The sequence below is a fragment of the Ursus arctos genome, unplaced genomic scaffold, assembly GCF_023065955.2.
Source record: "Ursus arctos isolate Adak ecotype North America unplaced genomic scaffold, UrsArc2.0 scaffold_11, whole genome shotgun sequence".
Lineage (NCBI taxonomy): Eukaryota > Metazoa > Chordata > Mammalia > Carnivora > Ursidae > Ursus > Ursus arctos.
Genome location: NW_026622775.1, coordinates 67,269,051 through 67,292,605, shown reverse-complemented (window position 1 = coordinate 67,292,605; position 23,555 = coordinate 67,269,051). Strand labels below are relative to the sequence as shown.

General features: G+C 43.4%; 1 protein-coding gene across 2 annotated transcripts in view; it reads left to right on the top strand.

Moving 5' to 3' along the window:
• The window catches only part of DOCK5 (dedicator of cytokinesis 5), a 210,770-nt gene that overhangs the window by 159,507 nt on the left and 27,708 nt on the right, over positions 1–23,555 (top strand). For both annotated transcript variants that reach the window (XM_026518974.4, XM_048212214.2), the window contains 12 exons: positions 1,920–2,014; positions 3,336–3,414; positions 4,778–4,878; positions 7,693–7,751; positions 8,058–8,212; positions 8,790–8,875; positions 11,041–11,200; positions 11,962–12,002; positions 12,650–12,740; positions 15,542–15,661; positions 18,206–18,295; positions 20,190–20,294. In XM_026518974.4, the coding sequence (XP_026374759.2) occupies positions 1,920–2,014; positions 3,336–3,414; positions 4,778–4,878; positions 7,693–7,751; positions 8,058–8,212; positions 8,790–8,875; positions 11,041–11,200; positions 11,962–12,002; positions 12,650–12,740; positions 15,542–15,661; positions 18,206–18,295; positions 20,190–20,294 (1,182 nt within the window). The remainder of the gene's footprint in view (positions 1–1,919; positions 2,015–3,335; positions 3,415–4,777; positions 4,879–7,692; positions 7,752–8,057; positions 8,213–8,789; positions 8,876–11,040; positions 11,201–11,961; positions 12,003–12,649; positions 12,741–15,541; positions 15,662–18,205; positions 18,296–20,189; positions 20,295–23,555) is intronic.

Sequence of the window (23,555 nt, the reverse complement as noted above, 5' to 3'; positions counted from 1 at the left end):
GACCAAGAGCGAGAGAATTAGGAACAGAAGAGGGGAGGGTGGAGATGGAAGCTGGGGGTAACAGTGTTTCTCCTCCATAGGCAGAAGGTGTAGTGGGTTTAAAAACACAGGCTTTAGTACATCTAGGTCTGGGTTTGAATTCTAGCCATCCTGCTTCCTTCTATGAAATTTTGGCCCAGCAATTTAACTTCACTAAAACTCAGGTTCCTTGTCTATAAGATAGTACCTATTTTGAGGGTTAACGTAAATGAGTATCGATCGAATCAACACCTGGTAATTACTGAGCTTTGTGCTTGGCATGTGGTTAATGCCTATGAAGCTAGCTATTTATAATAGTAATTTTATTATTGTCATGTAAAACAAAGTTAACATAGAAATAGTTCAGTGACTCTTTAAAAACTTCCTTCAGAAAGCAGGTAGAATAAGGGAAATTGTACTAAATTCAAGCTCTTGACAATTTGGTTCTATTAAGTAAACAAACAAAAAAACCCAGGTTTAACTCCTGTCTTCCAGAACAAGGTAAGCTCTTTCCCCTGTATTATCTAACTAAGAAAGGATTATTATCCGCATGAGGGAACTATTGTCATTAGGGGCAAGCCTGTGGCTACAGCTAGGTCGTTTGACTTCCAGGGGATTGTCCTTTCCCGCTCTCCTGCTTTCTGAGTAAATCACTTGGAAGACTTTGGGAAGTGGGAGATAGAGTAAGGCCTGAGACAATCTGTGCATTGCCTTTACTATACCATCACTGTTTACAATTCAGTTAGATTACCGAGAGTGGAATGTAGAATCGGCATTGGGAGTGGATATCCTGCCTCTGAACGTAATCCTTGCTTCAGAAGCCACGAATTCTTACTGATTTAAGAGAGTTAATAGAATAGTTAATAAATGGTGGATATACTTCAAATGTATGATGAAAAAATTTAAAACTCATGAAATATGCCTGTGATTTGAGAATTGAGAATAGAAAAGTTTGACTCTCCATTGAACTGGAGGAAGAGTCAAGGGTCACACAGACTTCACAGCCAGGATTGTTCCCAACCTGGCATCCCGAGCGCCGGAAGTCGGCCATCTTGCCCACCGTCTGGAAGGAACATCGTTAGAAATAGAACCCAGGCTGCCTGCTTCCCAAGTCCCGCATTCCTTCTGCTACATGATGTAATTCATGAGATAGAACCCTGCGGTTTAGTGCCAGAGGAATTGGCCTGGATTTTCAACTCAGGAATCCCAAGTGGAAAAATGTCTAAATTTAACTAACTAATAAATAAAAAGCTTTCAGAACTTTTTAGCTTTGAATTTTAGTCCACATTGTCCTAAGTTGCTTTTTGCTCAGTCTCCTTTTGCATCGAATAGCTGTTCTGCAGATACTGTGCTCTGTGTTCGTTATTAGTTATTATTGTTATCGCGACCCACTGCTACTGACACTTTTTAAGGACCCTTTAGGCTCCTTCCCCCAGGCTACTCATGGGAACATTCCTGGAATAGGAAGAATCATGACTTTGCTTTTTATTTATAGCAGTTTTCTTGTGTTCTAATAATAATAAAGGAGAATTGGGCTCAGAGTTACAAGAAGTATCACAATTGCTGGTAAATTCATTTTAAGTGCAGTAGATCTATTTGGACGGACCTGGCAGCAGAGGCCTAGACACCATGGCTCTAAATTTGGGGTCCGGAACCCCAAGTTCTCTTTCCCTCTCTCCCACTGCCCAGCTTCTGTGGCCTTAAGCAAGTGTTTTACCTTCTCACAGCCTCAGTTTTATCATTTATAAAATGTGGACAGCTTTTTTTGTCCTTGTCAGATCCCCAAAAGCCCTTATTAAAAAGATAGGCTGTCATCAGGGGCAAGGGACGTCTTGTTCTGATGCCACGCTCCCTCTCATCACCTCGTTTTCCCCCAAACGTTCCTCCTCTGTTCTCTGCAGGACTTCCTCATGGAGACTTTCATCATGTTTAAGGATCTGATTGGAAAGAATGTGTACGCCAAAGACTGGATGGTCATGAATATGACACAGAGCAGGTAAGACGCCCCGGGGCCAGGCCTGAGGCCTTTAACTCTGAATACTTGGCTCTCATGACCAGGTGACCTGTTATCTGACCTTCAGAGAGTGCTTTTAAATCTCTTGGCAGGACATCATGCTCAGTAGAGTAAGGAGCCTCCTGTTGCTGGAATGCTGGTTCTGGGCTCGCGTTCTTGCTTTCCCCCTGGGCTGTTGCAGCTGCCCTGCCTTGGGCTCTCGGCTGGGATATAATCTCCTCATTGCCCTCCTGTCCACCTCCTCCCCAGCTCTCCCATAGCACCCTTCCGTGGCTCCATGTGGCCTTCATCATCATGACAGGCAGGGCCTCTGTGGCCTGGCCCACCCCGCTTTTCTAGCCTTACCTTCTGCTATTTCCCTCGATATACAGCCTGCACTCCAACCAAACTGGCCTCTTCCTGGTCCCTGGACATTTTTTGTGTTTTCTGTTGGGTTTCTTACACCTGCCGTGTCTTCCCGCATAACCGCTGGCTGTCAGCTTGCCACCATTCAACGTCCTTCTCAAATGTCATCTCCAGAGGAAGCCTTTCAGACCTGGAGGTGGCATTCTCTTCCTTTGATGTCCCGTACCTCTTTGACACCCCCTCCGCCAAGTTCTCCATATTCTTGGTTGGGTCATGGTGACCCCCATGCAAGTAACCCCCACCAAGTTGTAAACATCTTAAGACCAGGAACCCTCTCTTTCAAGGCAAAACCTAAGCCAGTTCTTTGTAGTTGTTGGACCATAACAAATACTTGGTGAATGGGAGCAAAATGAACTAAATATATATATTTTTTCAGAGTTTCAGAATTATATACACATATATACATACACATATATGTACACATAAGTATATGAAATAAGACTTCAAAATTATATATATATACAGATAATAAAATTTCAGAATTTTTTTAAAAGAACTAAATAAAGTAAATCATTCTAAGAGTTGTTAACTCCACATACCTGATTAGAAAAACCCTTCCCAGATTAAAGAAAAACTCCTGTCAGTATCACCAGACTTGGAAAGGGAAGCATCGCAGTGGAGTGCGAGGAGCCCTGCCTGATGCTCAGGGGACCTGGTTGATGTACCCTCAAGTGGCTGAATTGTGATGCAGCCTGGAGTGGCTCTTGTAGGCAGTTCTAGAAACTGCACTTGAGTGTCCTTTGCAGTCCGCTCTGGTGTTGCTCTCTGGTGACCTTGATAGAGCTAACGGTCTCATGTTGCCGAGTCCAGGTTTAGATTGCTTCAGTTTTTCACGTGGATGGTAGACATTTGGAAGAGCAGAAAGTTCCCTTCTTTATCTGGTATTTTCCTCCCACAGAGTTTTCCTCCGTGCGATAAATCAGTTTACGGAGGTTCTCACAAGATTCTTCATGGATCAGACAAGCTTTGAACTTCAGGTAAGCATGCTGCTCACCTAGGAGGCTCCTCGAACTCTCAGCCATCCTGAGAGAACTGTGGCATTTTGGAAAATGTCACTTCAGATTTTATCATTTTCAAGTGCAAACAGTTTTCTTGTTTTTCTCCTTTCCCTAAAGCACACATTCCTGTCACTCTGTCCTCCAGACACAATCAATTAGAGTTTTATTTTTCTTTCTGCATAACTAATACAGCTTAAAAAAAAAAGTAGTAGTAGAAAATATGGTTAAGGAAAAAGAAAAAAATTGAAAGACAAATAGTCCTACTCTCTGCTGTTACCGTAACACAAATACACATATACACATGTGCTTGCAGATGGACACGCAGACATTTCTCTGCCTGCAAGTGGTTTCGTTTCTAGGGAGAGGTTCGTATACACACTTGTGTGAAAATCCAAAGTGGTAGTGAAACAGGTGACCCCTAGCTCCATCTTCATTCATCCAACAAATATTAGAGTATTTATAGGCACAGGGCACCATTCTAGGCCCCGGTGAAGGCAGACACGTTCCCCGCTCCCGTGGTGCAGACAGTTCGTTGGTGATGTGCTTTTGCTGTATCATGTGGCTTTGTTTATATCTGGGGAACTTTAACAGTGGAGAGTCATCGGAAGAGAAGATGATATATGCGTTTATAAATACATCTGTATGTGTGTGTCTGTATGAGCTAAAATGGAATATCTATATTTGCTAGTTAGGCGTTATATATATAATATATATAATAAATTATATATATATGCCAAAATGGAATCAAGCTGTGCAGTTCTTTGGCAACCTATTAATATAATCTTTTCTATCATCTTTTCAATGATATTAAATGTTTTTACAGTATTTTTAATGTCTGAGTACAGTCCGTTGCATGGCCCGGCCATGATTTATTTAACCAAATACTTCTTATGAACATTTAGGTTGTTTCCATCTTCTGTTATTTAAATAACACTGTGAAGGCCTTCGTTGCTTTAAATATTTTTAAATACCCATGATTATTTTGCCAGGATAAAGTCCTAAAGTATTTACTATTTCAGAAGTTTGGCAGAATTTTAAGGCTTTTGATACATATTGCCAAACTACTTACTATAAATAGGTGCACTTCTTGGCGGCAGTTTTCCCCTATCTCAGGAGTAAAGACAAATAGAATAGTCTGGATTAAAAAAAAAAAAAAGCTTAATAGTGAGTGTTAAAACTTTCAGGGCTGAATAATTGAGATACGAGAAAGAAAAAGGGGCCTGGTGGATTTTATTTTGTTTTTTTCCTTTGAGTAAATTTCTACCATGTGGCACTGTTTTACTCTGACCCATATTAATGTTATTTTCTGTTGCTTTTCACCCACACGATCAATGTTGAGCAGCTCTGGAACAATTACTTCCATTTGGCCGTAGCATTTCTCACCCACGAGTCCCTGCAGCTTGAAACCTTCTCTCAAGCCAAGCGCAACAAAATTGTCAAAAAGTAAGTGTCCTCTTAAGAACTTGCTTAAGATTGGCAAGGTGATTCTTCCATTTCTATTTTTTTTTTAAGATTTTATTTATTTATTTGAAAGAGAGCTCAAGCATTGGGGAGAAGGAGAGAGAGAAGCAGACTCCCTGCCAAGCAGGAAGCCCGATGCAGAACTCGATCCCAGGACCCCAGGATCATGACCTGAGCTGAAGGCAGACACTTAACTGACTGAACCACCCAGGCGCCCCAATTCTTCCATTTCTGTTCAGAGCAGGATTTTTGGTATCACAGAAACATTAACTGTTCAGGGGCTCCCCATGTTGTTGATGAGATCAGTCTTAATAGAATAACTTAATAAGCTTCAAATTTCCTCTAATTCACATCTCTTTTCTCAAGGCCCCCTTCATTTTCCCATCAACCGTCACAATTTTTTTTTTTTTTAGAGATTTTATTTATTTTTGAGAGAGAGAGCACAAGCAGGGGGAATGGCAAGCAGAGGGAGAAGCAGGCTCCCCGCTGAGCAGGGAGCCCAATGTGGGACTTGATCCCAGGACCCTGGGATCATGACCTGAGCCGAAGGCAGATGCTTAACCAACTGAGCTACCCCAGTGCCCCAACCGTCACATTTTAAAAAATGGAATCCATGCTTGGAGAGGCACCGAGGCTGGCCAGTACTCCCATCTCCAAGAACTGCTGTCCATCTGCTGGCTGTTTACCCGCATTGCAGGCACGGTGCCTCTCCCACTCACGCTTCACAAAGCCGCACTGTTTCATCTCTCGGTCAGTTCAGCAGAGGAGCCAAGACTAACACATCCCCTAAAAATGCCCTCCAGATTCCTGGCTTGGAATTCGACGTGGACATATGACCAAGAGCAATGAGAGATTTAGGGAAGCTTTTCATTGCTTTCCTTTCCGGTCTGTTTCAGAGTTCACGGAGAGCCTGGAAACTCAAGGCTGTGTAGTTAAATAGAACGTGAGAAATGTGTCATTTAAAGGCTGTGAAATTTGAGCTCTGTTCCCTTGCCGGGATGTCTGGGATTCTAGGCAAATTATTTGGTATCCGTCTACCCCTGGTTTCTTCCTAAAACACTGAGATCCGTGGCTCAGAGAGTGAGATTTAAATCTCAGAGATAAAAGTAGAACCAGTTTTATGGATTTCCCTGTGGGGTGGGTATGGAGAGAAAATTGATTTTTAAGATATCTTAATCTTATTCTTTAAACTATCTTAAATGACATGACTTCTTTCAAGGATGGATTTGATTTTGGTCAAACAATCAAAAGTGAAGTTAGTTGACACCAAGTCTGATAAATAAAGTGGCTACTTAGGCTTAGTGATTCTGGTTTTGATCAGAGAGAATTGTGACTAAGTACAGGCTATATAAAATATATATGCATATGGGCAGAGGTGCACCTTGGGAAAACATTTTTATTAATGTTATAGAAATATGAATTAGATTGCATGGTGCACTGGGTGTTATACACAACTAATGAATCATCGAGCCTTACATCGAAAACCGGGGATGTACTGTATGGTGACTAACATAATATAATAAAAAATCATTATTAAAAAAAAAAAAAGAAATATGAATTAGTTTTTTTCAAGATTTCTCTTATTTTTAGTAGAAGTAGCATCGACAGCAGTATTAATAAACAATAGTAGTTATCATTTATTGTATATTATGTGCCAGACATTAGTTACATATGCTTACCTAATATAAATAATAAAATTAGGTGTTTGAGTTAAAATGGAATAGTAAGAGAAGTTTGTTTTTGTTTTTTGTTTTGTTTTTGTAGAGAAGTCTTTATTTATTTATTTTTATGAGAGGTCTTTAAACAAGAGTTTTATACTGGTTTCTGAAGGCATTTACAAAGGACGAATTTGAAAACAATGTTTGGTGCAGTGAGTAGAAAATGTCAAAGTGTGGTTGTAGGATGGACCATAAGTCCCTATTAGAGTTCCGTGGGAACGTCGGCCACATGGAGTTTGACCCACCCTGTTTCCAGTTTTCCCAGCCCCTGGCCTCTGGTTGTGGCGTGGGGTAGCCTCGGGCCTGTGTATTCTTAAAGAGATATCCAGGTGATTTTGATTCATCTCCAGCCACGAACCACTGTCTAGATCAATGTTTCTTTCTCTCTTTTTTCATTATCGACTCCTTTAAGGAACCTTTTCAGAAATTCGTTTTCCAGTCACACACCCCCAAAATACTAACACCACAGATACATATCCTGCATGTCTGTTTATGTATTCTGTGTATATCTGTACTTCATCCATAACAACAGTGAGCCTTCTGTGCCCCCAAGGACCAACTTTCACCCCTCCGGGGACAACACCCCCCCACTGAGAAGGTATATCTAGAGCCTCTCAGTGTGAGGACTTTGCAGAATGTACTGGTGTGCAGGTGGGTTACTCAGCTAAAAAAGTATAAAGTCAGCATTTTGTTAGACATCAGCCACACGACTATGTAAATCACCTCATTCCCTTCCTTTTCATTGGTGCTTGCTGTGTTTTGTTTTTTCTTTGCTTAACGGCGACCAGAGCACTCCTCACCCTTCTCCCTTCAGTCAGTTTGACAATTTCACTTCTCAGTTATTTTTCAGTGTTCGCATTTGGCCCCCTCCTGCTAGTAAAGTCCCCCTCTCCATGTGGCCCAGTTCTCTTTGGGGGTTCTTTTCGGTATTGACTGCATCTCTTAAAGTGACCTTGCCTCAAACCTGTCGTAAATGTGACCGAGAGGAGCAGCAGGCTGTTCTTACTTACCTCATCATTTTAATATATGTACTCATTTCCACTACAGATCTTTTTCTTGTTTATGGTCTTCTTCCTAGATACGGGGACATGAGGAAGGAAATCGGCTTCAGAATCCGGGACATGTGGTATAACCTGGGTGAGTGTACGATGTTGAAATGGCCACGCACATCTATATAATAAGCACCCCATGATTGGTTCTTTGGAATTTATTTTCCAGTAACCCTGAGACTTCTTTGTGTGTCTCGAAGTGAAAGTTGACTTGGGAGGTCTTGTATTATGACATCTACGTGTTATCAGAATATAATATTTAGTCACTCACTTCTGAATTGAGTTGATTCACCCACATGACCTTTTCCTTTTCTTCTGACCCGGCGGAGGAACGTGGTGATGTTTGACTTCCAGTGAAATCACTTTTTAATATCCTCACTTACTTTCGTTTCAGGTCCCCACAAAATCAAATTTATCCCCTCCATGGTGGGTCCCATTCTGGAGGTCACCCTGACCCCTGAGGTCGAGCTCCGGAAAGCCACCATCCCCATTTTCTTTGACATGATGCAGTGTGAGTTCAACTTTAGCGGGAACGGCAATTTCCATATGGTAAGAAGTGGTAGAACTGGAATCTTCCAAACGTGCAGATAGTCAGCTCTTGCTTGCTTGCTTTCTCTATAGAGAAACAGTAGCTCAAGTATTACAAATCCAGGGTGGTCTAAGAACTATTAACTTTTCATTTTGTAAAGCAGTTTGAGATAGAATTGGATATTCTATCCCATGATCTTTTTGCTACATGTGTTTCCTAAAACAACACTGCATCTCTGGTTAATTAAAATTTGACATCACACATCTTAATCCTATCTGTTGCAGTATAGCTGAGAAAATAATGCCGTGGATTGGGGGAATGATGCGGTGGTCTCTTATTTTGAGGCCTCCCTCAAAGGAAGAAAGGGTATTTTTTTTTCTGCAGTGTAAAGCAACATAAGACTAGTTTAGAGCATTTCGATAGAGCCCTGGTACATGATTAATAGATGTGGACGATCTTCCCCTAGAATATGGTGGAAAGCGTTCACAGGTCAGTAAAGCGGTTGGGTCGAATCTAGAAAGGTTGGTTGGGTGTCTTACATGTCCTCTTCTAAGGATACCTGGCATTCTCCTGTGAAAATTCTGACTCTGCTTTCAGTTTGAGAACGAGTTAATCACGAAGCTGGACCAAGAAGTAGAAGGGGGCAGAGGAGATGAACAGTACAAGGTCCTTCTGGAAAAACTGTGAGTATTTCAGAAACAAAGTCTCAGGTTGATGCGTCATAGAGTGATGGAGAGAAGCAGGCTTCTGCTGCCCTTATAGACTAGTCGAGTAGATCCAGAAGCACTGGGCTCACCACCACAAATGGTCCTCGGTGGGGTTAATGGAGTTGACACCAGCCACTGCTGACATTTGTTTGTCTGAGCGAGCCAAATGTCCATGTTTTCCTGGCCAGCCCGGCCCCTCGAGAACAGAGCAGATGGAGGAGAAGGGGGGATGTACAGAGCGACGGCATTTTGCCCAGTGTTTGAATCGCTGAACTTCACCAAACGTGCTCTCGCCTCTAATTATGGCTTCAAAGAACCATTTTAAAGGAGGAAGGAAAAAATATTTCAAAGTCCACTTTACCTTTCAAAATACCTTATGCCCTATAGAAGGCCTCTAAGAACACCTGTTTTATCTCCAGCCGGGTTGGTCTTTGCACTGCCCTACCCACCTCCCCCACATCCTACGTCTCCGTTCCCTCCTGTTCTCACAGTATCACCGCCACTCCCTACCCACCCACACATAGCCCACACACCCCTCTTGCCCTCTGAATTCTCCTTTGCACATATGGGATTACAACAGAAAAAGGTGGTTAAGAACACTTGGATGTTGGAGGTGGAGAAACCTTCAAATCTCCTTTTCACCATATCCCAGGAGCATGACTTTGTGCAAGTGTTCTGACCTTTCTGATGGCTCTCTTTTTTTCATCCACACGAATACCGTGTACACTTTGGTATTGGCTGAGGATAAAATGAGGCGATGCATTAGCATAGCCTCTGTTACCAAGCCCGTGCTGACGGAGCATCGCTGCCGTGGGTTTGTGCTGGTCACTGCTACCATCCTCAAGCCCTCCATCATCCATGGTGCTCACTGTCTGAGCCTACTTATTCCTTGGGTTCTCTGAGCCTTTGTGATACTGACCGGCTGCGTCACCTGTTGATTGGGTATATGCCCCTGTCATTTTGTTGTCCACCTCTTTTGTGGGCGTGATGCACGCTATACTGTGCTTGGGGACAGGGACTCCCAACTCTGTTTTCTTTTTTGTTTTTTAAGATTTAAGGAGCCAGCACACTGGGTGCTCAGAAATGGAACTGAATTGATGACTCAGCTGTATTTTCAAGAACCAGAACTCTTTTAGTTTGCTTTTAGTGGATGACAAGATCTGTTCGTTCATCTTTTAAGTCTGCCTGTTTGAGCTTCAAACCCTCCCACATCATCACTCTTGTAATTCGGATCCCGTACAGGAATTAAATGGAGAAATTACATACATATACACACACAATTTACAAATGATAAACTACCCTTTTTTTTTAAATCCCAAGCTGATTTTTCACTGCAAGAGCTTCTTTTTTTTCCTTCATTCTTCCCGAATCACTAACTCAGAAAAATAGGACTACACATATCTCCAGTGTTCAAGAATATTCCTAAAGTCTGGGCTAATTCTTTGAGCCTATTTCTCTCTCTCTCTTTTTCTCTTGTTCTCTGAGTTTTCTTCTAGTTGTCAAACCAAAGAAGCCCCTATAGAAGGTGCTTGCTCTATTTGGGTACAACAGGAAAAGGTTTAAATCAAAAATTTATCCTCAGCTCATTTATTTGTAAGTTTGCATTTTTGTTGTTGCTAAATAGCACTTCCGTCTGAAGAGGACTGCATATGGATATGCACTAGATTCTAGGGTCCTCAGGACTGGGCGCTGATCCAAGGCTTTCCAGAATGCCTGCAGGATGCCCTGAAGTGCTAGGCTTTAGGGAGAATAAAGACATAGAAAGGTGGTCTCTTTCAGTTTCAGTAGAGTGATCAGATAGCATACATAACACTTTTGGGCCAAGGTTCTAGATTCTGTGGTATCGACAAAAGACAAAAACAAAAAACAAGTACAGATAGAAGTTTAAAGATGGGCATTGTGGGCTGGAGTTCTAAGTGACAGTGGGACTTGAGCCAAAGCCCTGAAGACAATGTAGGGCTTGAGTCAGCAGGAGGGACAGCATAAGCAAAGCCCTGGCATACGATGGCCTTGCACAGAAGGGTGTGTGTCTCCTGGTCTGGCGCCACCTGCTGCCAGGACCTTGGACAGTGCTCATTAACACTGCTGGAATGACAGACAGTATGCAACATGGGCATTTGTCTCTACTTCCACCCTTCCAGGCTCCTAGAACATTGCCGGAAACATAAATACCTCTCTGCCTCTGGAGAAGTTTTCGCATTCCTGGTCAGCAGCTTGCTAGAGCACCTGTTGGACTACAGAACCATTATCATGCATGACGAGAGCAAGGAGAACCGCATGAGCTGTACTGTGAACGTGCTGGTAGGTGTCAGGCCCCCGCATTGGCGAGAGGGCACTGCTGGGCCACCCCTGCAAGCGTGGCTCAGCTCTGAGTAGATCTCCCAGGCACAAAGGTACCCTGGGGCCACCTGTATGGCGTCTATGTCCTGCTGAGTCTAATTGGAACTGCTGACTCAGCTCTGGGCTCAGATATCAGGTCCCACAGACATGGGGATGGAAAGTGAAACATAAGCTCTTGGCTCAGCTCTTACTTGAAGGCCATCCTTCACCTTTTTCTCTGTCTTGTTTATATGTGGTTGCTTTGTTGTTGGAAATATTGCATCAGAAACACTATACTGCGAGGAGAGAGTCTATGGAATCCTCATGGTGGTAGAACTCTGTGGTCTTGCCTTTCCCTAAATATATGTAACCGGGACCACAGACCTCAGAAGTTTAGTCTGCTGTGCATTCCTCTGCTTAATATAAATGAAGAGCCTGACTCCAGTGACCCTTTGAGAAAAAAAAAGACCATTAGCTGACTTGAGTATCAGTTGGCTATCTCACTTAGAGGGTTTCCTTCACGTTTTTTAGAGGCATGGTCCTGAAAAAAATTCTTCAACTTATCTTTATAAATGGTCACTGCCTTTCTTTGTGGGGTATTTGTTAAAGGAAAACAATAACCTCTGGAAAAGTGACACTGTTGAAAAACAAAAGTAGTGGTTTGGCCATTTCCGTGGCTAGCTTCTCCATAACCTTTGACTTACGTTGGTATTTTTGCCCCTCTTTTTTTTTTTTTTTGCTAGAATTTTTATAAAGAAAAGAAGAGAGAGGACATATATATAAGGTAAGCTGGAGGAGATTTCTGCTTTTGCCATTTATGTCATGGCTTTATTATTTATTTCTTCAGTAAACAAATACTAAGCCCCAACACCATGCTTTGAGAGACATCAGAAAGTAGGTGATATGCCCCCTTCCCCCTGAAAAGGTAAACTCTTTAGACAGACGCTTAAGTACAGTCTGGGGGAGTTTAAAGGGGGGATGGTGTTGGGATTCTGGGGAAGGATAGAAGCCTGGCCAGAGCAATTAGGAAAGTCTGCATAGGGCAGAGGCATGGATGGACAGGTGCCTTCTGTCAAGGACCATCAGCCTGGGATGCTGGAAGCCCTGAGCATGAAACAAACTTTAACTATATGCATTTTCTTGGGGAGAGATTCCATAGCTCTTGCTAGCTTCCCAAAGGGGTCCATGACATTTTTAAAAAAAGTTAAGCCCCACCACCTTAAGGGAAAAGTACAAAGGAGAGTAGATGGAGTGGAAAAGACACACAGAAGCAGCAGAGAGGGACAGAGGGAGGGGAAGACAGGAAGGGATGGATTCCTTTGTCTATGAGAAAGGAGTAGGGGAGGAAAGATGGGGAAGCAGGCTGCAGCCTGGTTGCAGAATGAGCTGAACCCGAGTGGCAGAATGCCTCCTCCCTCCCCTTCTGACCAGGTACTTGTACAAGCTGCGGGATTTGCACCGAGACTCCGAAAACTACACAGAAGCGGCCTACACCCTCCTCCTCCATGCCGAGCTACTGCAGGTAAGTGCGTCAGGGTTGCCTTTTTCCCTTGGGTGGAAGTCAGCTGCCTAAGCCCTTTGGGACCAAATCCTGCACGCTTCATGATTTTGGATGGGAAGAAGCCTTATTCAAGGGAGATCCTTTTATCCAAGAGCAGTTGTATGCCTTCTAAACAGGCACAGCTAATCTTCTGACCACGGTTGGGAAAATGTCGATTATCATTTGTTTAAAAATCCTTCAGAAGCAGAGCACAGCTTGTGGGCTTTCAGTAATTAATTGACCATCTAATTGAAGAAGCAAAATACACGTCGATTAATATATGTAAAAAGAAAATTGTAGAACTGCCAGGAAATGATTGTAAACAAATATGGCAGCACTTCCCTATTTACACTGTCTTGCAAAGTCAAAGCAGTATGCCGTGGATATGGATACACCTGTATGTCATGGACCCAAATGATGATTTCTAGCTGTGACCAGTCCTCTAACTCTGCATTCATGTATGAACTGTTCTTTCCACGTCGCGATCTCGGAGCTGCTAATAGACAGCTTGCACTTCTCACACAGTAACAGAAGCTGTCATTCCCCACGGTGCTCTTGGATCCATTCCCACTCTCTTCTTTCTTCCCACTTTGCTAAAGGGCACCTCAGTCTACTCAGGCTCTCAGGCAAATACCTGTTGTCATCTTTTATTCACCTTCCCACACTGAGGCCAAGCTAGAATTGAGGACCTGTAGCGTCTGTGAACACCTCTCTCAAGGCACAAACTTACCCTTTTTTCTTTTTTTTTTTTTTTTCTGTGGTGGGAACAATTAAGATCTAGTCTCCTAGAAAATTTGAAGTTTGTGATACAGTATTGTTGTCTGTAATCACTGTGCATTAGATGTCCAGGATTTATTTATGCTCTGGCTATCCTTGCACCCTTCAGTGACATCTCCCCAGTGCCCCTGCCCCCCAGCCCCCTGGTAACTACCACTGTGCCCTCTGTTTTCATGTGTTTGGCTTTTTTTAGAGTCCGTATGTAAGAGCTATCATATAGTATTAGTCGTTCTCTGTCTGGCTTGTTTCACATGTAATACCCTCAAGGTCCATCCGTCTTGCCCAGAATGGCAGGATTTCCTTCTTTCTCGTGGCTGAATGATATCCCATTGCATATATATCCCACACCCCCTTTATCCATTGTTGGACGCTTAGGTTGTTTCCATGTCTTGGCTACTGTGAATAATGCTGCAGTGAACACAGGAGTGCAGACGTCTTTTAGGGATCCTGATTTTATCTCCTTCTATCCACTTTTCTTTACTTCATTGCTGCTGTCCTGGTCCATTGTCTCTCCCCTAGAGCATGACGGTAGCCCCCTGTTACATCTCCCTGTCTCCATTCTTGCCCCTAGCAATTAATTTTCTGGTATAATTTAATTTTTATACTAAAATAGCACGTGTGCATTGTTCTTAGCTTTGTCATTAAAAACAGGAGTCCTCTGCCTCACCACTTCCCAGGGCAGCCGTTCACAATTTGTACTCAAGTTCAGGGCACTAAAACGCCTATTGCATATGGGATGGCGGGAGGGCTTGTTGACTGTGGAATGATCACAAAGAGATTCCGCTGTGTCAGTGACTGTAGGTCTTTTCATCTGTGCTCTCAGAAAGTTAAACTCTCTACCCTGGCATAAAGTATGAGGTGTGGATGCAACTTGTTCTCCCCAGCTAGCTATTGAATTTAGGGGTGCTGTTTATTAAGTATAGTCCATATTTTCCTCATTGGGATGGTATTCCATCTTTATCATGTAGTAAATTGCTGCACAAGACGAGTCTCTTACCGGATTGCCTCTACTTTTGCATGGTCTGAATGAACACTGTTCACGCACCAGGACCACACTGTTTTTTGATGGGACGTTTTACTACCTGGTAGTTACTCTTCATTGCTGTTCTTTTCTCAGAGTTTTCTGCCCTATTCGTTTTGTTTGTTTTTCCATATGGACTTTGGAATCATGAATTAAAACATTGATATAGGAAGAATTTCCCCTGTTTATGGAGTAGCATTTTCTTATCCAAAAACATGATAGGACTTTCCATTTGTTGAAGTCTGTTTTTGTGCCCTTCAATGGTGTGTTAAACTTTTTGTATAGAAGTCTTGCATATTCCTTGTTATGTTGATTCCTAGGTATCTTTTCTTTTTAATTTAATTATGGTAAAATACACAGAACATAACATTTACTGTTTTAACCATTTTAAGTGGACCGTTCAGTGGCCTTAAGTACGTTCACATTGTTTTGCCTGGATATCTTCTCATTGGGGTTTATTCTTGTTGGCGTCTTCTCTCTTCAGCATGGTTATCTATTCCTGGGAAATCCATCTCTAAATTATTTCTGTATTTGCTAATTTTTACGCTGCTACTGAATTCTCTCATTACCTGTGATAGTCGTTCAGTCGGCACGCTTTGGGAAGGCATGAATTATGAAGAATACAGTCTTTGTTTGCACACGGTCATAGTTTTACCCCTTCCTTCCCATTTTTATACTTCTAATTTTTTTCTTCCATCCTGTTGTCTGAGTGATACCGTCAGTGACCAGCAGTTGTGCCGGTCGGCACTTCGCCCCCTTCCTGACTGTTTACAGGAATGCTTCACGTGGTTGCCCGTTCGGTGTGACACTCGTTTGGAAGCTTGTGTTTAATAATCTAAACAATATGTCCGAATCAAAAATATATACAAATATGTCTGTGACTTTTATCAGCTGAATATGTGTTACACTAATCTCCCTTAGTTAATTGACTTAATTAATCAAGGTATTACATTAATCTCTTTTGTTCCTTTTGTTTGTTTTTCAGTGGTCTGATAAACCCTGTGTACCCCATTTGCTTCAGAGGGACAGTTACTATGTCTATACCCAGCAGGAGCTTAAAGAGAAGCTGTATCAAGAAATCATATCATACTTTGACAAAGGCAAAGTGAGTATTGGGCTGTCTTTTTGTATTAGGGAAAGGAAGAAATTGGCTGCAATGTTGCAGTGCCGTTCTGATGCTGACTACCAACAGTACAGTTCCCTCTGGTTAGGGAGATAGTCCCGAGTAAGACAGCCCTCACTTCAGACACCAGCCACAGTTCAGGGGTCTCTGGGCCATCCACCCAATCACCTATTAATGATAAATTGGGGGAGGGAGTCCTATGAACCCCTCAGATTTGATAAAATGCTGGAACAACTAACAAAACTTGGTAAAGTGCTATGCTTATAATTACAATTTTATTTTAAAGGACACAAATCAGGACCAGCCAACTGAAGAAACACATAGGGCAAGGTCTAGGAGCATTGTAAATGTAGAGCTTCTATGTCCTCTCTGCGTGGATGCAGGGCACATCATCCTCCCAGCGAACTGATGTTCAGAATTTCACTTGAGTCTCTGTGCATAGTTTCTGTTGGGGTTTCATCTGAGGGCTTCGTTGGTTGCATCTTTGGCTGCATGAGTGAACTCAGTCTCCAGCAGCCCTCTCCTCCCTGGGGGTCCGGCTGATACCATGTTGCTCGAGGCCCAGATCTTCTAATCCCATGGGCTGCAGTGCTGGCAAGGCCAGCCCCGTTCTGGGACCATCCAGAGGCCCACTGTGAGTCCCCTCATGAGTATAAACTCAGGTGTGGTCTAAGGGGCCCACCAGAAACAACAAAGATACTCCCATCACTGGAGAAGTTCCAGGGGTTTAGAAGCTCCCTTCCAGGAACTCAGGACAAAGACCAGACAAATCCTTTATTTTAAAACAATGACTGATGACTTACTCTTTATTATTCCCATGTGTGTCTTTGAATTCTGGTATTTTTAGTGGGAGAGCAAATGAATAGATAAATTAAACTAAGGAAGTCAGTAAAGATCAGTTATTGAGGACACTTAACCCAATGGAGAATATAATGGGCGGCCCAGGGCCCCACTCTCCATAACTGTAATTTTACCTTTAAATACCGCTGAGTGCCAGGGGCTAGCACTGTCATTTTCAGCGCATTCTCTAGAGATTGTTGACCAGCCCCTGGTGCTCATCCCATGCCCAGGCCACTACTTGCCTAACACTGTAGGTAACAGGCAACCTAATTAATTGCCCCAGGGGCTCTCAAAAAGGTAAAGTAAACCTGTGAACTAGGCAGGAAGTTGTGGAGTTTCGGGTCAACTGGACAAAGTGTGTCTAGCTGAAGGGCTTTCAAAATGGAGGAAACATATGGAAGGGCAAGGGGAAGGAAGAAACAAACCATGTGCTATCCAAACAAAACAGATCCTAGATTTGACTCGTTTCAGAGGTCTGGAGAGTTCTCATGGACTGCCACTTGCAGCCACTATTCCTGTTTTAACAGTGGAACCTGTTGGTTAGATAAATAAATAAGCCAAGGCAGCCTTTGGAATGGGAAAGGATATTTGCAGATGGCATATCTGAAAAAGGGTTAGTATCCAAAATCTATAAAGAACTTATCAAGCTCAACACCCAAAAAACAAATAACCCAGTTAAGGAGTGGACAGAAGGAAAAAATAGGCATTTTTCCAAAGAAGACATCCAGATGGCCAACAGACACATGAAAAGATGCTCGATACCACTCATCATCAGGGAAATGCCAGTCAAAACCATGATGAGTTATCACCTCACACTTGTCAGAATGGCTAAAATTAACAACACAGGAAACAACAGATGTTGGCGAGGATGCGGAGAAAGGGGAACCCTCATCCATTGTTGGTGGGAATGCAAACTGGGGCAGCCACTCTGGAAAACAGTATGAAGGTTCCTCCAAAAGTTAAAAATAGAGCTACCCTACAACCCAGTAATTGCACTACTAGGTATTTACCTAAAGGATACAAAAATACTAATTCAAAGGGATACATGCACACGATGTTTAAAGCAGCATTATCCACAATAGCCAAATTATGGAAAGAGCCTAAATGTCCAACAACGGATGAATTCATAGAGAAAATGTGGTATATATACAATGGAGTATTATCCATAAAAAAGAACGAAAGCTTGCCATTTGCAGTGACATGGATGGAGCTAGAGTGTATTATGCTAAGCAAAATAAGTCAGAGAAAAAGTGTGCACGCACACACACACACACGCACACACGCACACACACCCCAGAGCCAGAACTAGGGCCCACACTACCTTCCTTTTCCTCCAAGACTTTCATGCTCTCAAAACCCAGGCTTTGGAACTGGTTCCTCTCAGCTCTCAATGGTTTCAGTGCTTTGCCCTTTCGATGCAGTATTGCTTTTGTTTGGGACACATGGTGCTCTTTCTGTTCTCGCAAACAGAATTACAGAACATGGCAAAGCAGCCAAGGTGTAGTAGCTTTATCATGTCAGAAGAAAAGGTTTAGTTGATCCAAGAGGTGAGGCGTGGTGAGAATATGTGCAGAAATCAACCCACCTGACTCATGAGCCATTGTCAGCGACTCTCCCATGGCTTTCACAGACAGATCAGTGACTGCTTTGTTCTCTGCTTGTAACCCTACTTTTCTTTTTCTGAAGATGTGGGAGAAGGCCATCAAACTGAGCAAAGAGTTGGCTGAGACCTATGAGAGCAAAGTATTTGACTACGAGGGCCTCGGCAACCTGCTGGTGAGTCTGGGTCAGAATGTGTCAAGTGTCTAGCAGGGGTGCTAGAATTTGTGTTCGCAAAAATGTTTTTGTACATTTGAGAGAGTCAAGATAAACGGTGTTCTTTACAGTGGAAAAGCAAACCTTGCTTGAAAGAAAAATGAAAAAAAGATGAGGTCCAAAAGGTGTTATCATTATTCCTCCAAATTATCTTTGATAAAGGGCTCAGGACCGTTGCTGACAGACCCCTCTCCCTTCTCTGTGCATTTTGTTTCCCTAGAGTAGGGACCCTCCATATTCCTGACCCATCTTCTCTTTACCCTCTCAGTTACTCTGCCTTCTGTGAACACTGTCCATATTTCAAATACTTTCTGACATCTTCTGTTCATCAGAATTACTTGTTCAGTGGTCCGCATCCTCAGGGTCCTGCTGAATGAATGGACTGCTAATCTTTGAGCCTTGTTTTTTGTTTTTTTGTTTTTTTCTACCTCATGCACATTTTGGTAAGTTGTTAAATGCTTCTGCTGGATCTTGATTCTCAAATTTTCTTCTCCCAAAATGTCACTGGGGTGCTGTTTTTTTTTACAGTTCCATGAACTTGTGTGTTATGCCCGGCCACTGGCACAGGTCAACTGTTTAAAAACAATAGAGCAAAACAAAAGTAATCCTCTGAATGTCCAGTGGTAGGCCAACACACATCACATTTGATAATTTTTAGTAGTGGAATCACAAAAGGTCAGGTCACCCGTCGTTATGTAATAATACAGTTGGCCCTTGAACGGTGCAGGGTGGGCAGCTTAGGGGTGCCAACCCCGCCCTCCACAGTTGAAAATCCGCATATAACTTTTGACTCCCCCAGAACTTAACTACTCATAGCCTATTGTTGACTAGAAGCCTCACTGATAACATAAACAGTTGACAACACATATTTTGTATATGTATATACTGTGTTCTTATAATAAAGTCAGCTGGAGAAAAATGTTAAGAAAATTAAAAGGAAGAGAAGATATTCCTGTACTATATACTGTAGTTATCAAAAATATCTGCATGTAAGTGGATTCATCCATTTTAAACACACGTCATTCAAGGGTCAAGTGTAGCTTCTTTGAGGGGAGAGTTTATAAGATCACTTTGAAAAGAAGTTGCCAGTGTGGTGTACCAAGTCCTGCTATCACACACACAAAATCACTTCTTAGTTTCATAAACTAAATGGAGCCGTTAGTGATATAACACGTTACCCTGCTAAGAAAACGTGCTAGAAACCTTCACCTAAATAAAGTTAGTAATACAGTCATGGGACCGTTGCGAGAGGGGCCTAGGGACATGCCCCGAGGACCCCTGTCTGGCTACCTGTTTTGCTTTCTTTAAGGCTTACTCTCAGCCCTGGCTGGGAAACCTGTTCCCATGGGAAGGAGTAAAGATAGGGCTGGGACCAGACGTTGAAAACGAGAACATCACCACCACCTTCTGCGCACTTGTAGCTGAACCAAAGACTTTAATCCAAACCACCTGTGTGAACCAGAAAGTTCTTTATCTTCGTTTCTCATGTGTGTCTGTTTAAGTGCAATCACCCTCTGCGAATCTCAGAAAGGGCTTTTTAACCTTTTAGGGGTCCTGAACCCTCTTCAGGACACTGGTGAAAGCTAACACTGCCTCTCTCCTCAGTGGAACACACATGCGTGCATCTTCCCACGGGCAACTCCAGAGATTGCCAGACCCTCCAAAGCTCATTCACGGACCCAGGTCCAAACCCTTCAATCCAAGAAAGTAACTTCTTGGCCTACAAGATATTTTCCAAAGATTTTTCATGTGCCTGTTGGCCCATGGGAAACAACAAAGCAAATAGTCTGATCTTCCCCACCCCTCAGTGGTGCCCTTGTAACCTCCCTGTGGAATGTCTTGTTTTGTTTTCCAGAAAAAAAGAGCCTCGTTTTATGAGAACATCATTAAAGCAATGAGGCCTCAGCCTGAATACTTTGCTGTTGGATACTACGGACAGGGCTTTCCTTCTTTCCTCCGGGTAAGAAACCTCGGGGTGGTCCTCCGAGCCATTAAGCCATGCAGTCTGAAGGAGCGAAGGTCTTCATCTCTTTTCCAGATGGGCCTAGTGTGTTAGCAGCTGGAGGCCCATGTTCTCACTGTGGGAGGTCGGGGAGGGAAAGCACTTCCTGCGTGGCCGTCCTCTTCACCCCACATCCCAACCTCGGGTATTCTGGCAGCTCCTTTGTAAAATGACTTTTCCCAGGTGGAATGAAAAAGGGAAAAACAGAACCATCGCCTCCACGGCTCTGCTGCTACAGGTCAGGCTGGGGAAACGTGTGGATTGATGTATTTAGTTGTTTATTTTATTTCCAGCCAGAGCCAGTTGGAAAGCAAATATCCCGAGGACAAGACTATAGAAGTTTCACAAAAATAAAAACAGGTGTTGTAATAGTGAGAAGGACCATGTTTTTCTTCCTTCTCAAAATTTTCTATAATGTGATACTGATTTTAAAATCTAAAAAACAAACAAAATCTTATTTTTTCCCCACACAAAAAGGGAAGCCGCTGTAGAGCTGACTGTGTTTAAACATATTACCCGTTTTCCTTCCTCTGATTTAAGAAAAAGTGAGAAAGGAAGTACTTTACATTCTTCCTAGTGCCCAGTGAGAGGTCACTCATTCATTCAGTAGCTGTGTACTGAGTGCCTGCTGTGTGCCAGGCACATACGAGGCAGATTCGGATCAGATATGGTCCTTACTCTCATGGAATTTACAGCCTCACAGGTGTAATGTTAATTAAATAATCACGCAAACGAATGGGAATTGAAACTGACCAAGAAAGATTTTCTGTGCCATAAGAGTTGGTTAACCAGGGAGTATTTATCCAAGTATCATAAAACTACGTTCACATGAAAAAAAAATTGCACGTGAATGTTTATTATTTATAATCACCAAAGACTGGATACAACTCACGTGTCCCTCCATTGGTGAAGGGATACACAAACTGGGATAGCCGTACAAGGGAATACTACTCAGTAATAGAAAGGAATAAACTCCTGATACACACAAGCATGTGGACGAGTCTCGGATGCATTGTGCTAAGTACAAGACCTGAGACCATAAAGTCTGCATACTCTGTGATTTTATTTCTATGGCATCTGGCCAAGCCGGCACTTACAGTAGGGGTGGAAAGCAGAGGAGTCGTCCTCTCGTCGTCGTGGGGGAGGGTTGGGCTTCAGAAGTTCAGAAGGGCATGGGGAGGTTGGTGGTGGTGGCGAAAGTGTTCCGTATTTTGATTGTGATCGTGGTTATGTTTGTCAAAACTCACAGAATTTTACACTAAAGAGGGTAGGTTTTACTATATGTAAATTATGCCTGCATTTTTTTAAAACTCAGAAAAGACTTCCCAGGGAATTTCTGCTTCGGCTGCAATTTGAAAGTTGAGCTTGGAGTGACAGAGATAAAGGTGGTAGGAGAAAAACACTGCAGGCAGAGAAAGGGGCAGGCGAGCGTGTGGCAGGGCCTGGGAATGGAAGACCAGTGTGGCAGGAACAGAGGGACTGGGGCGAGTGGGGAGTTGAGGCACGACGTGTGGGGAGAGCACACAGGGCGGGGCTCTGGGGCTGCCCTGGCTGTGTTGTCAGTACCCCACAAGCAGGAAGGAGCCGTTGCGGACTCAAGTGTGTTGGCAAAATCATTATCTGGCTGGTACAGATGATGGTTGGGTATGCACAGCTAAGCCAGTTAGAGACTATTACAGACATTAAAGGAAGGGGTGGCCAGTCGTCCTCGGGAAGTGGCTTTAGGAAAAAGCTGGAAGGATTTCGAATGATAAAGTAACAGTATTTGATGGTTGTTGTTGGCATATGTGGGTGAGGAAGGAGGGAGGTGGCAAGAGTGGTTTCTAGGTTTCTGGCTACATAACTGGAAGGGCTGTGGAGCCATCCACTAAGACAGCAATACTGGAAAATGGAGTCATGGTAGAGAGATTCAGTCCATTCATTGAATAAATATTTATTGAGTTCTTACTCTGTGCCTTGCTGTATTTTGGCATGGGGGCACAGTCCAAAACACCCCAAATCCTTGAAATTTTGGAGCTTATATTCTAGCTTGGAGACACACAAAAAGTAAGTCACACATTTAGTATGTCCGATGGCGTAGAACAATGTCCGCATCCCATGTAGACATCCATATGTATCATGGAGAAAATGTCGGGGCGGGTGAAGAGAGAGGCCGGTCGTAGGGGTGGAGCTGAAATTCTAAATAGAGTGAATGAGAAAGACCTCAATAAGAAAATGACGTTTGAGCAAAAACCTGAAAGAAGTGAGGGAATAAGCAAGGGGGGCCGTCAAGAGATAAGAGGGGGGGCCAGGCAGTGAGTTCAGCAGGTTCAAAAGCTGTGAGGCTGGAGGAGTGTGAAGAAGAGGGCAAGTAGAGAATGGGGGGCAGGTGGCTTGGGGTCCCGGATCGCAGATAGCCTTTCAGATCTTTATGCATTGTGAAAGTGGGTTGGGCCATACTCGGTGTGAGGTAACGTGGAACAACCAAAAGATGGGAGTCAGCAATTTGAAACATGGACCGGGAACTCAAAGGGAAAGTTCCAGACTGGAGATAAAGTTGGCGGGTTATTCGCATGTGGAGGAGAGAGTGCGGGGAAAGAGAACGGAGCACCAGGAGGAGAGGGTCTGGGAAGGAGCCTTGCAGTAGGTTCTAGACTGAGATTGGCAGTCGCGGTGCTCCAGTCCCAATAAGGCAGTGGTGCCTGCCATGTGTGCATGTGTGTGTGTGACTGCTGTGTCACGTGAAATAGGCGACGTGAGCTGGAGACAGCACTGGTTCAGGGCAAAGGTTAGACTTCCGATCTGAAGTCATCCCATCATCTGCTGGGTGACGATAGAATTTTGACCAAGTCATGTAACCTCCAAGTTTTCCGACGTATAAGTTACAGAAATCCTGCCCACCTCACAGGGCTGCTTCAGAATTAAATAAATGGCATACAGGAGTTTTTAGAAACTGTAAAGTGGTTTGTGGATGTTAGGTGTTGTCAGCGTGCGCTGAAAAATATAAAAGCCTCTGCACGATGTAACCTCCATGTCCTTCTGTGTTATGGACCATTTCCCCAAACTCAGAATATCTAAAATCGTGTTGTCCTCTTCCCCCCTGCCTCAGCCAGGCCTCCTCCTTCCCTGTTTCTGTCAGGGGCACCACTGCTTCTCCTGCTCTGGGCCCAGCAAGCTCAGAATCCTCGGTGATTCTTCCCAGCTTCTTTGCCCTTCACCAGACACCAGGGTCAGAGATCC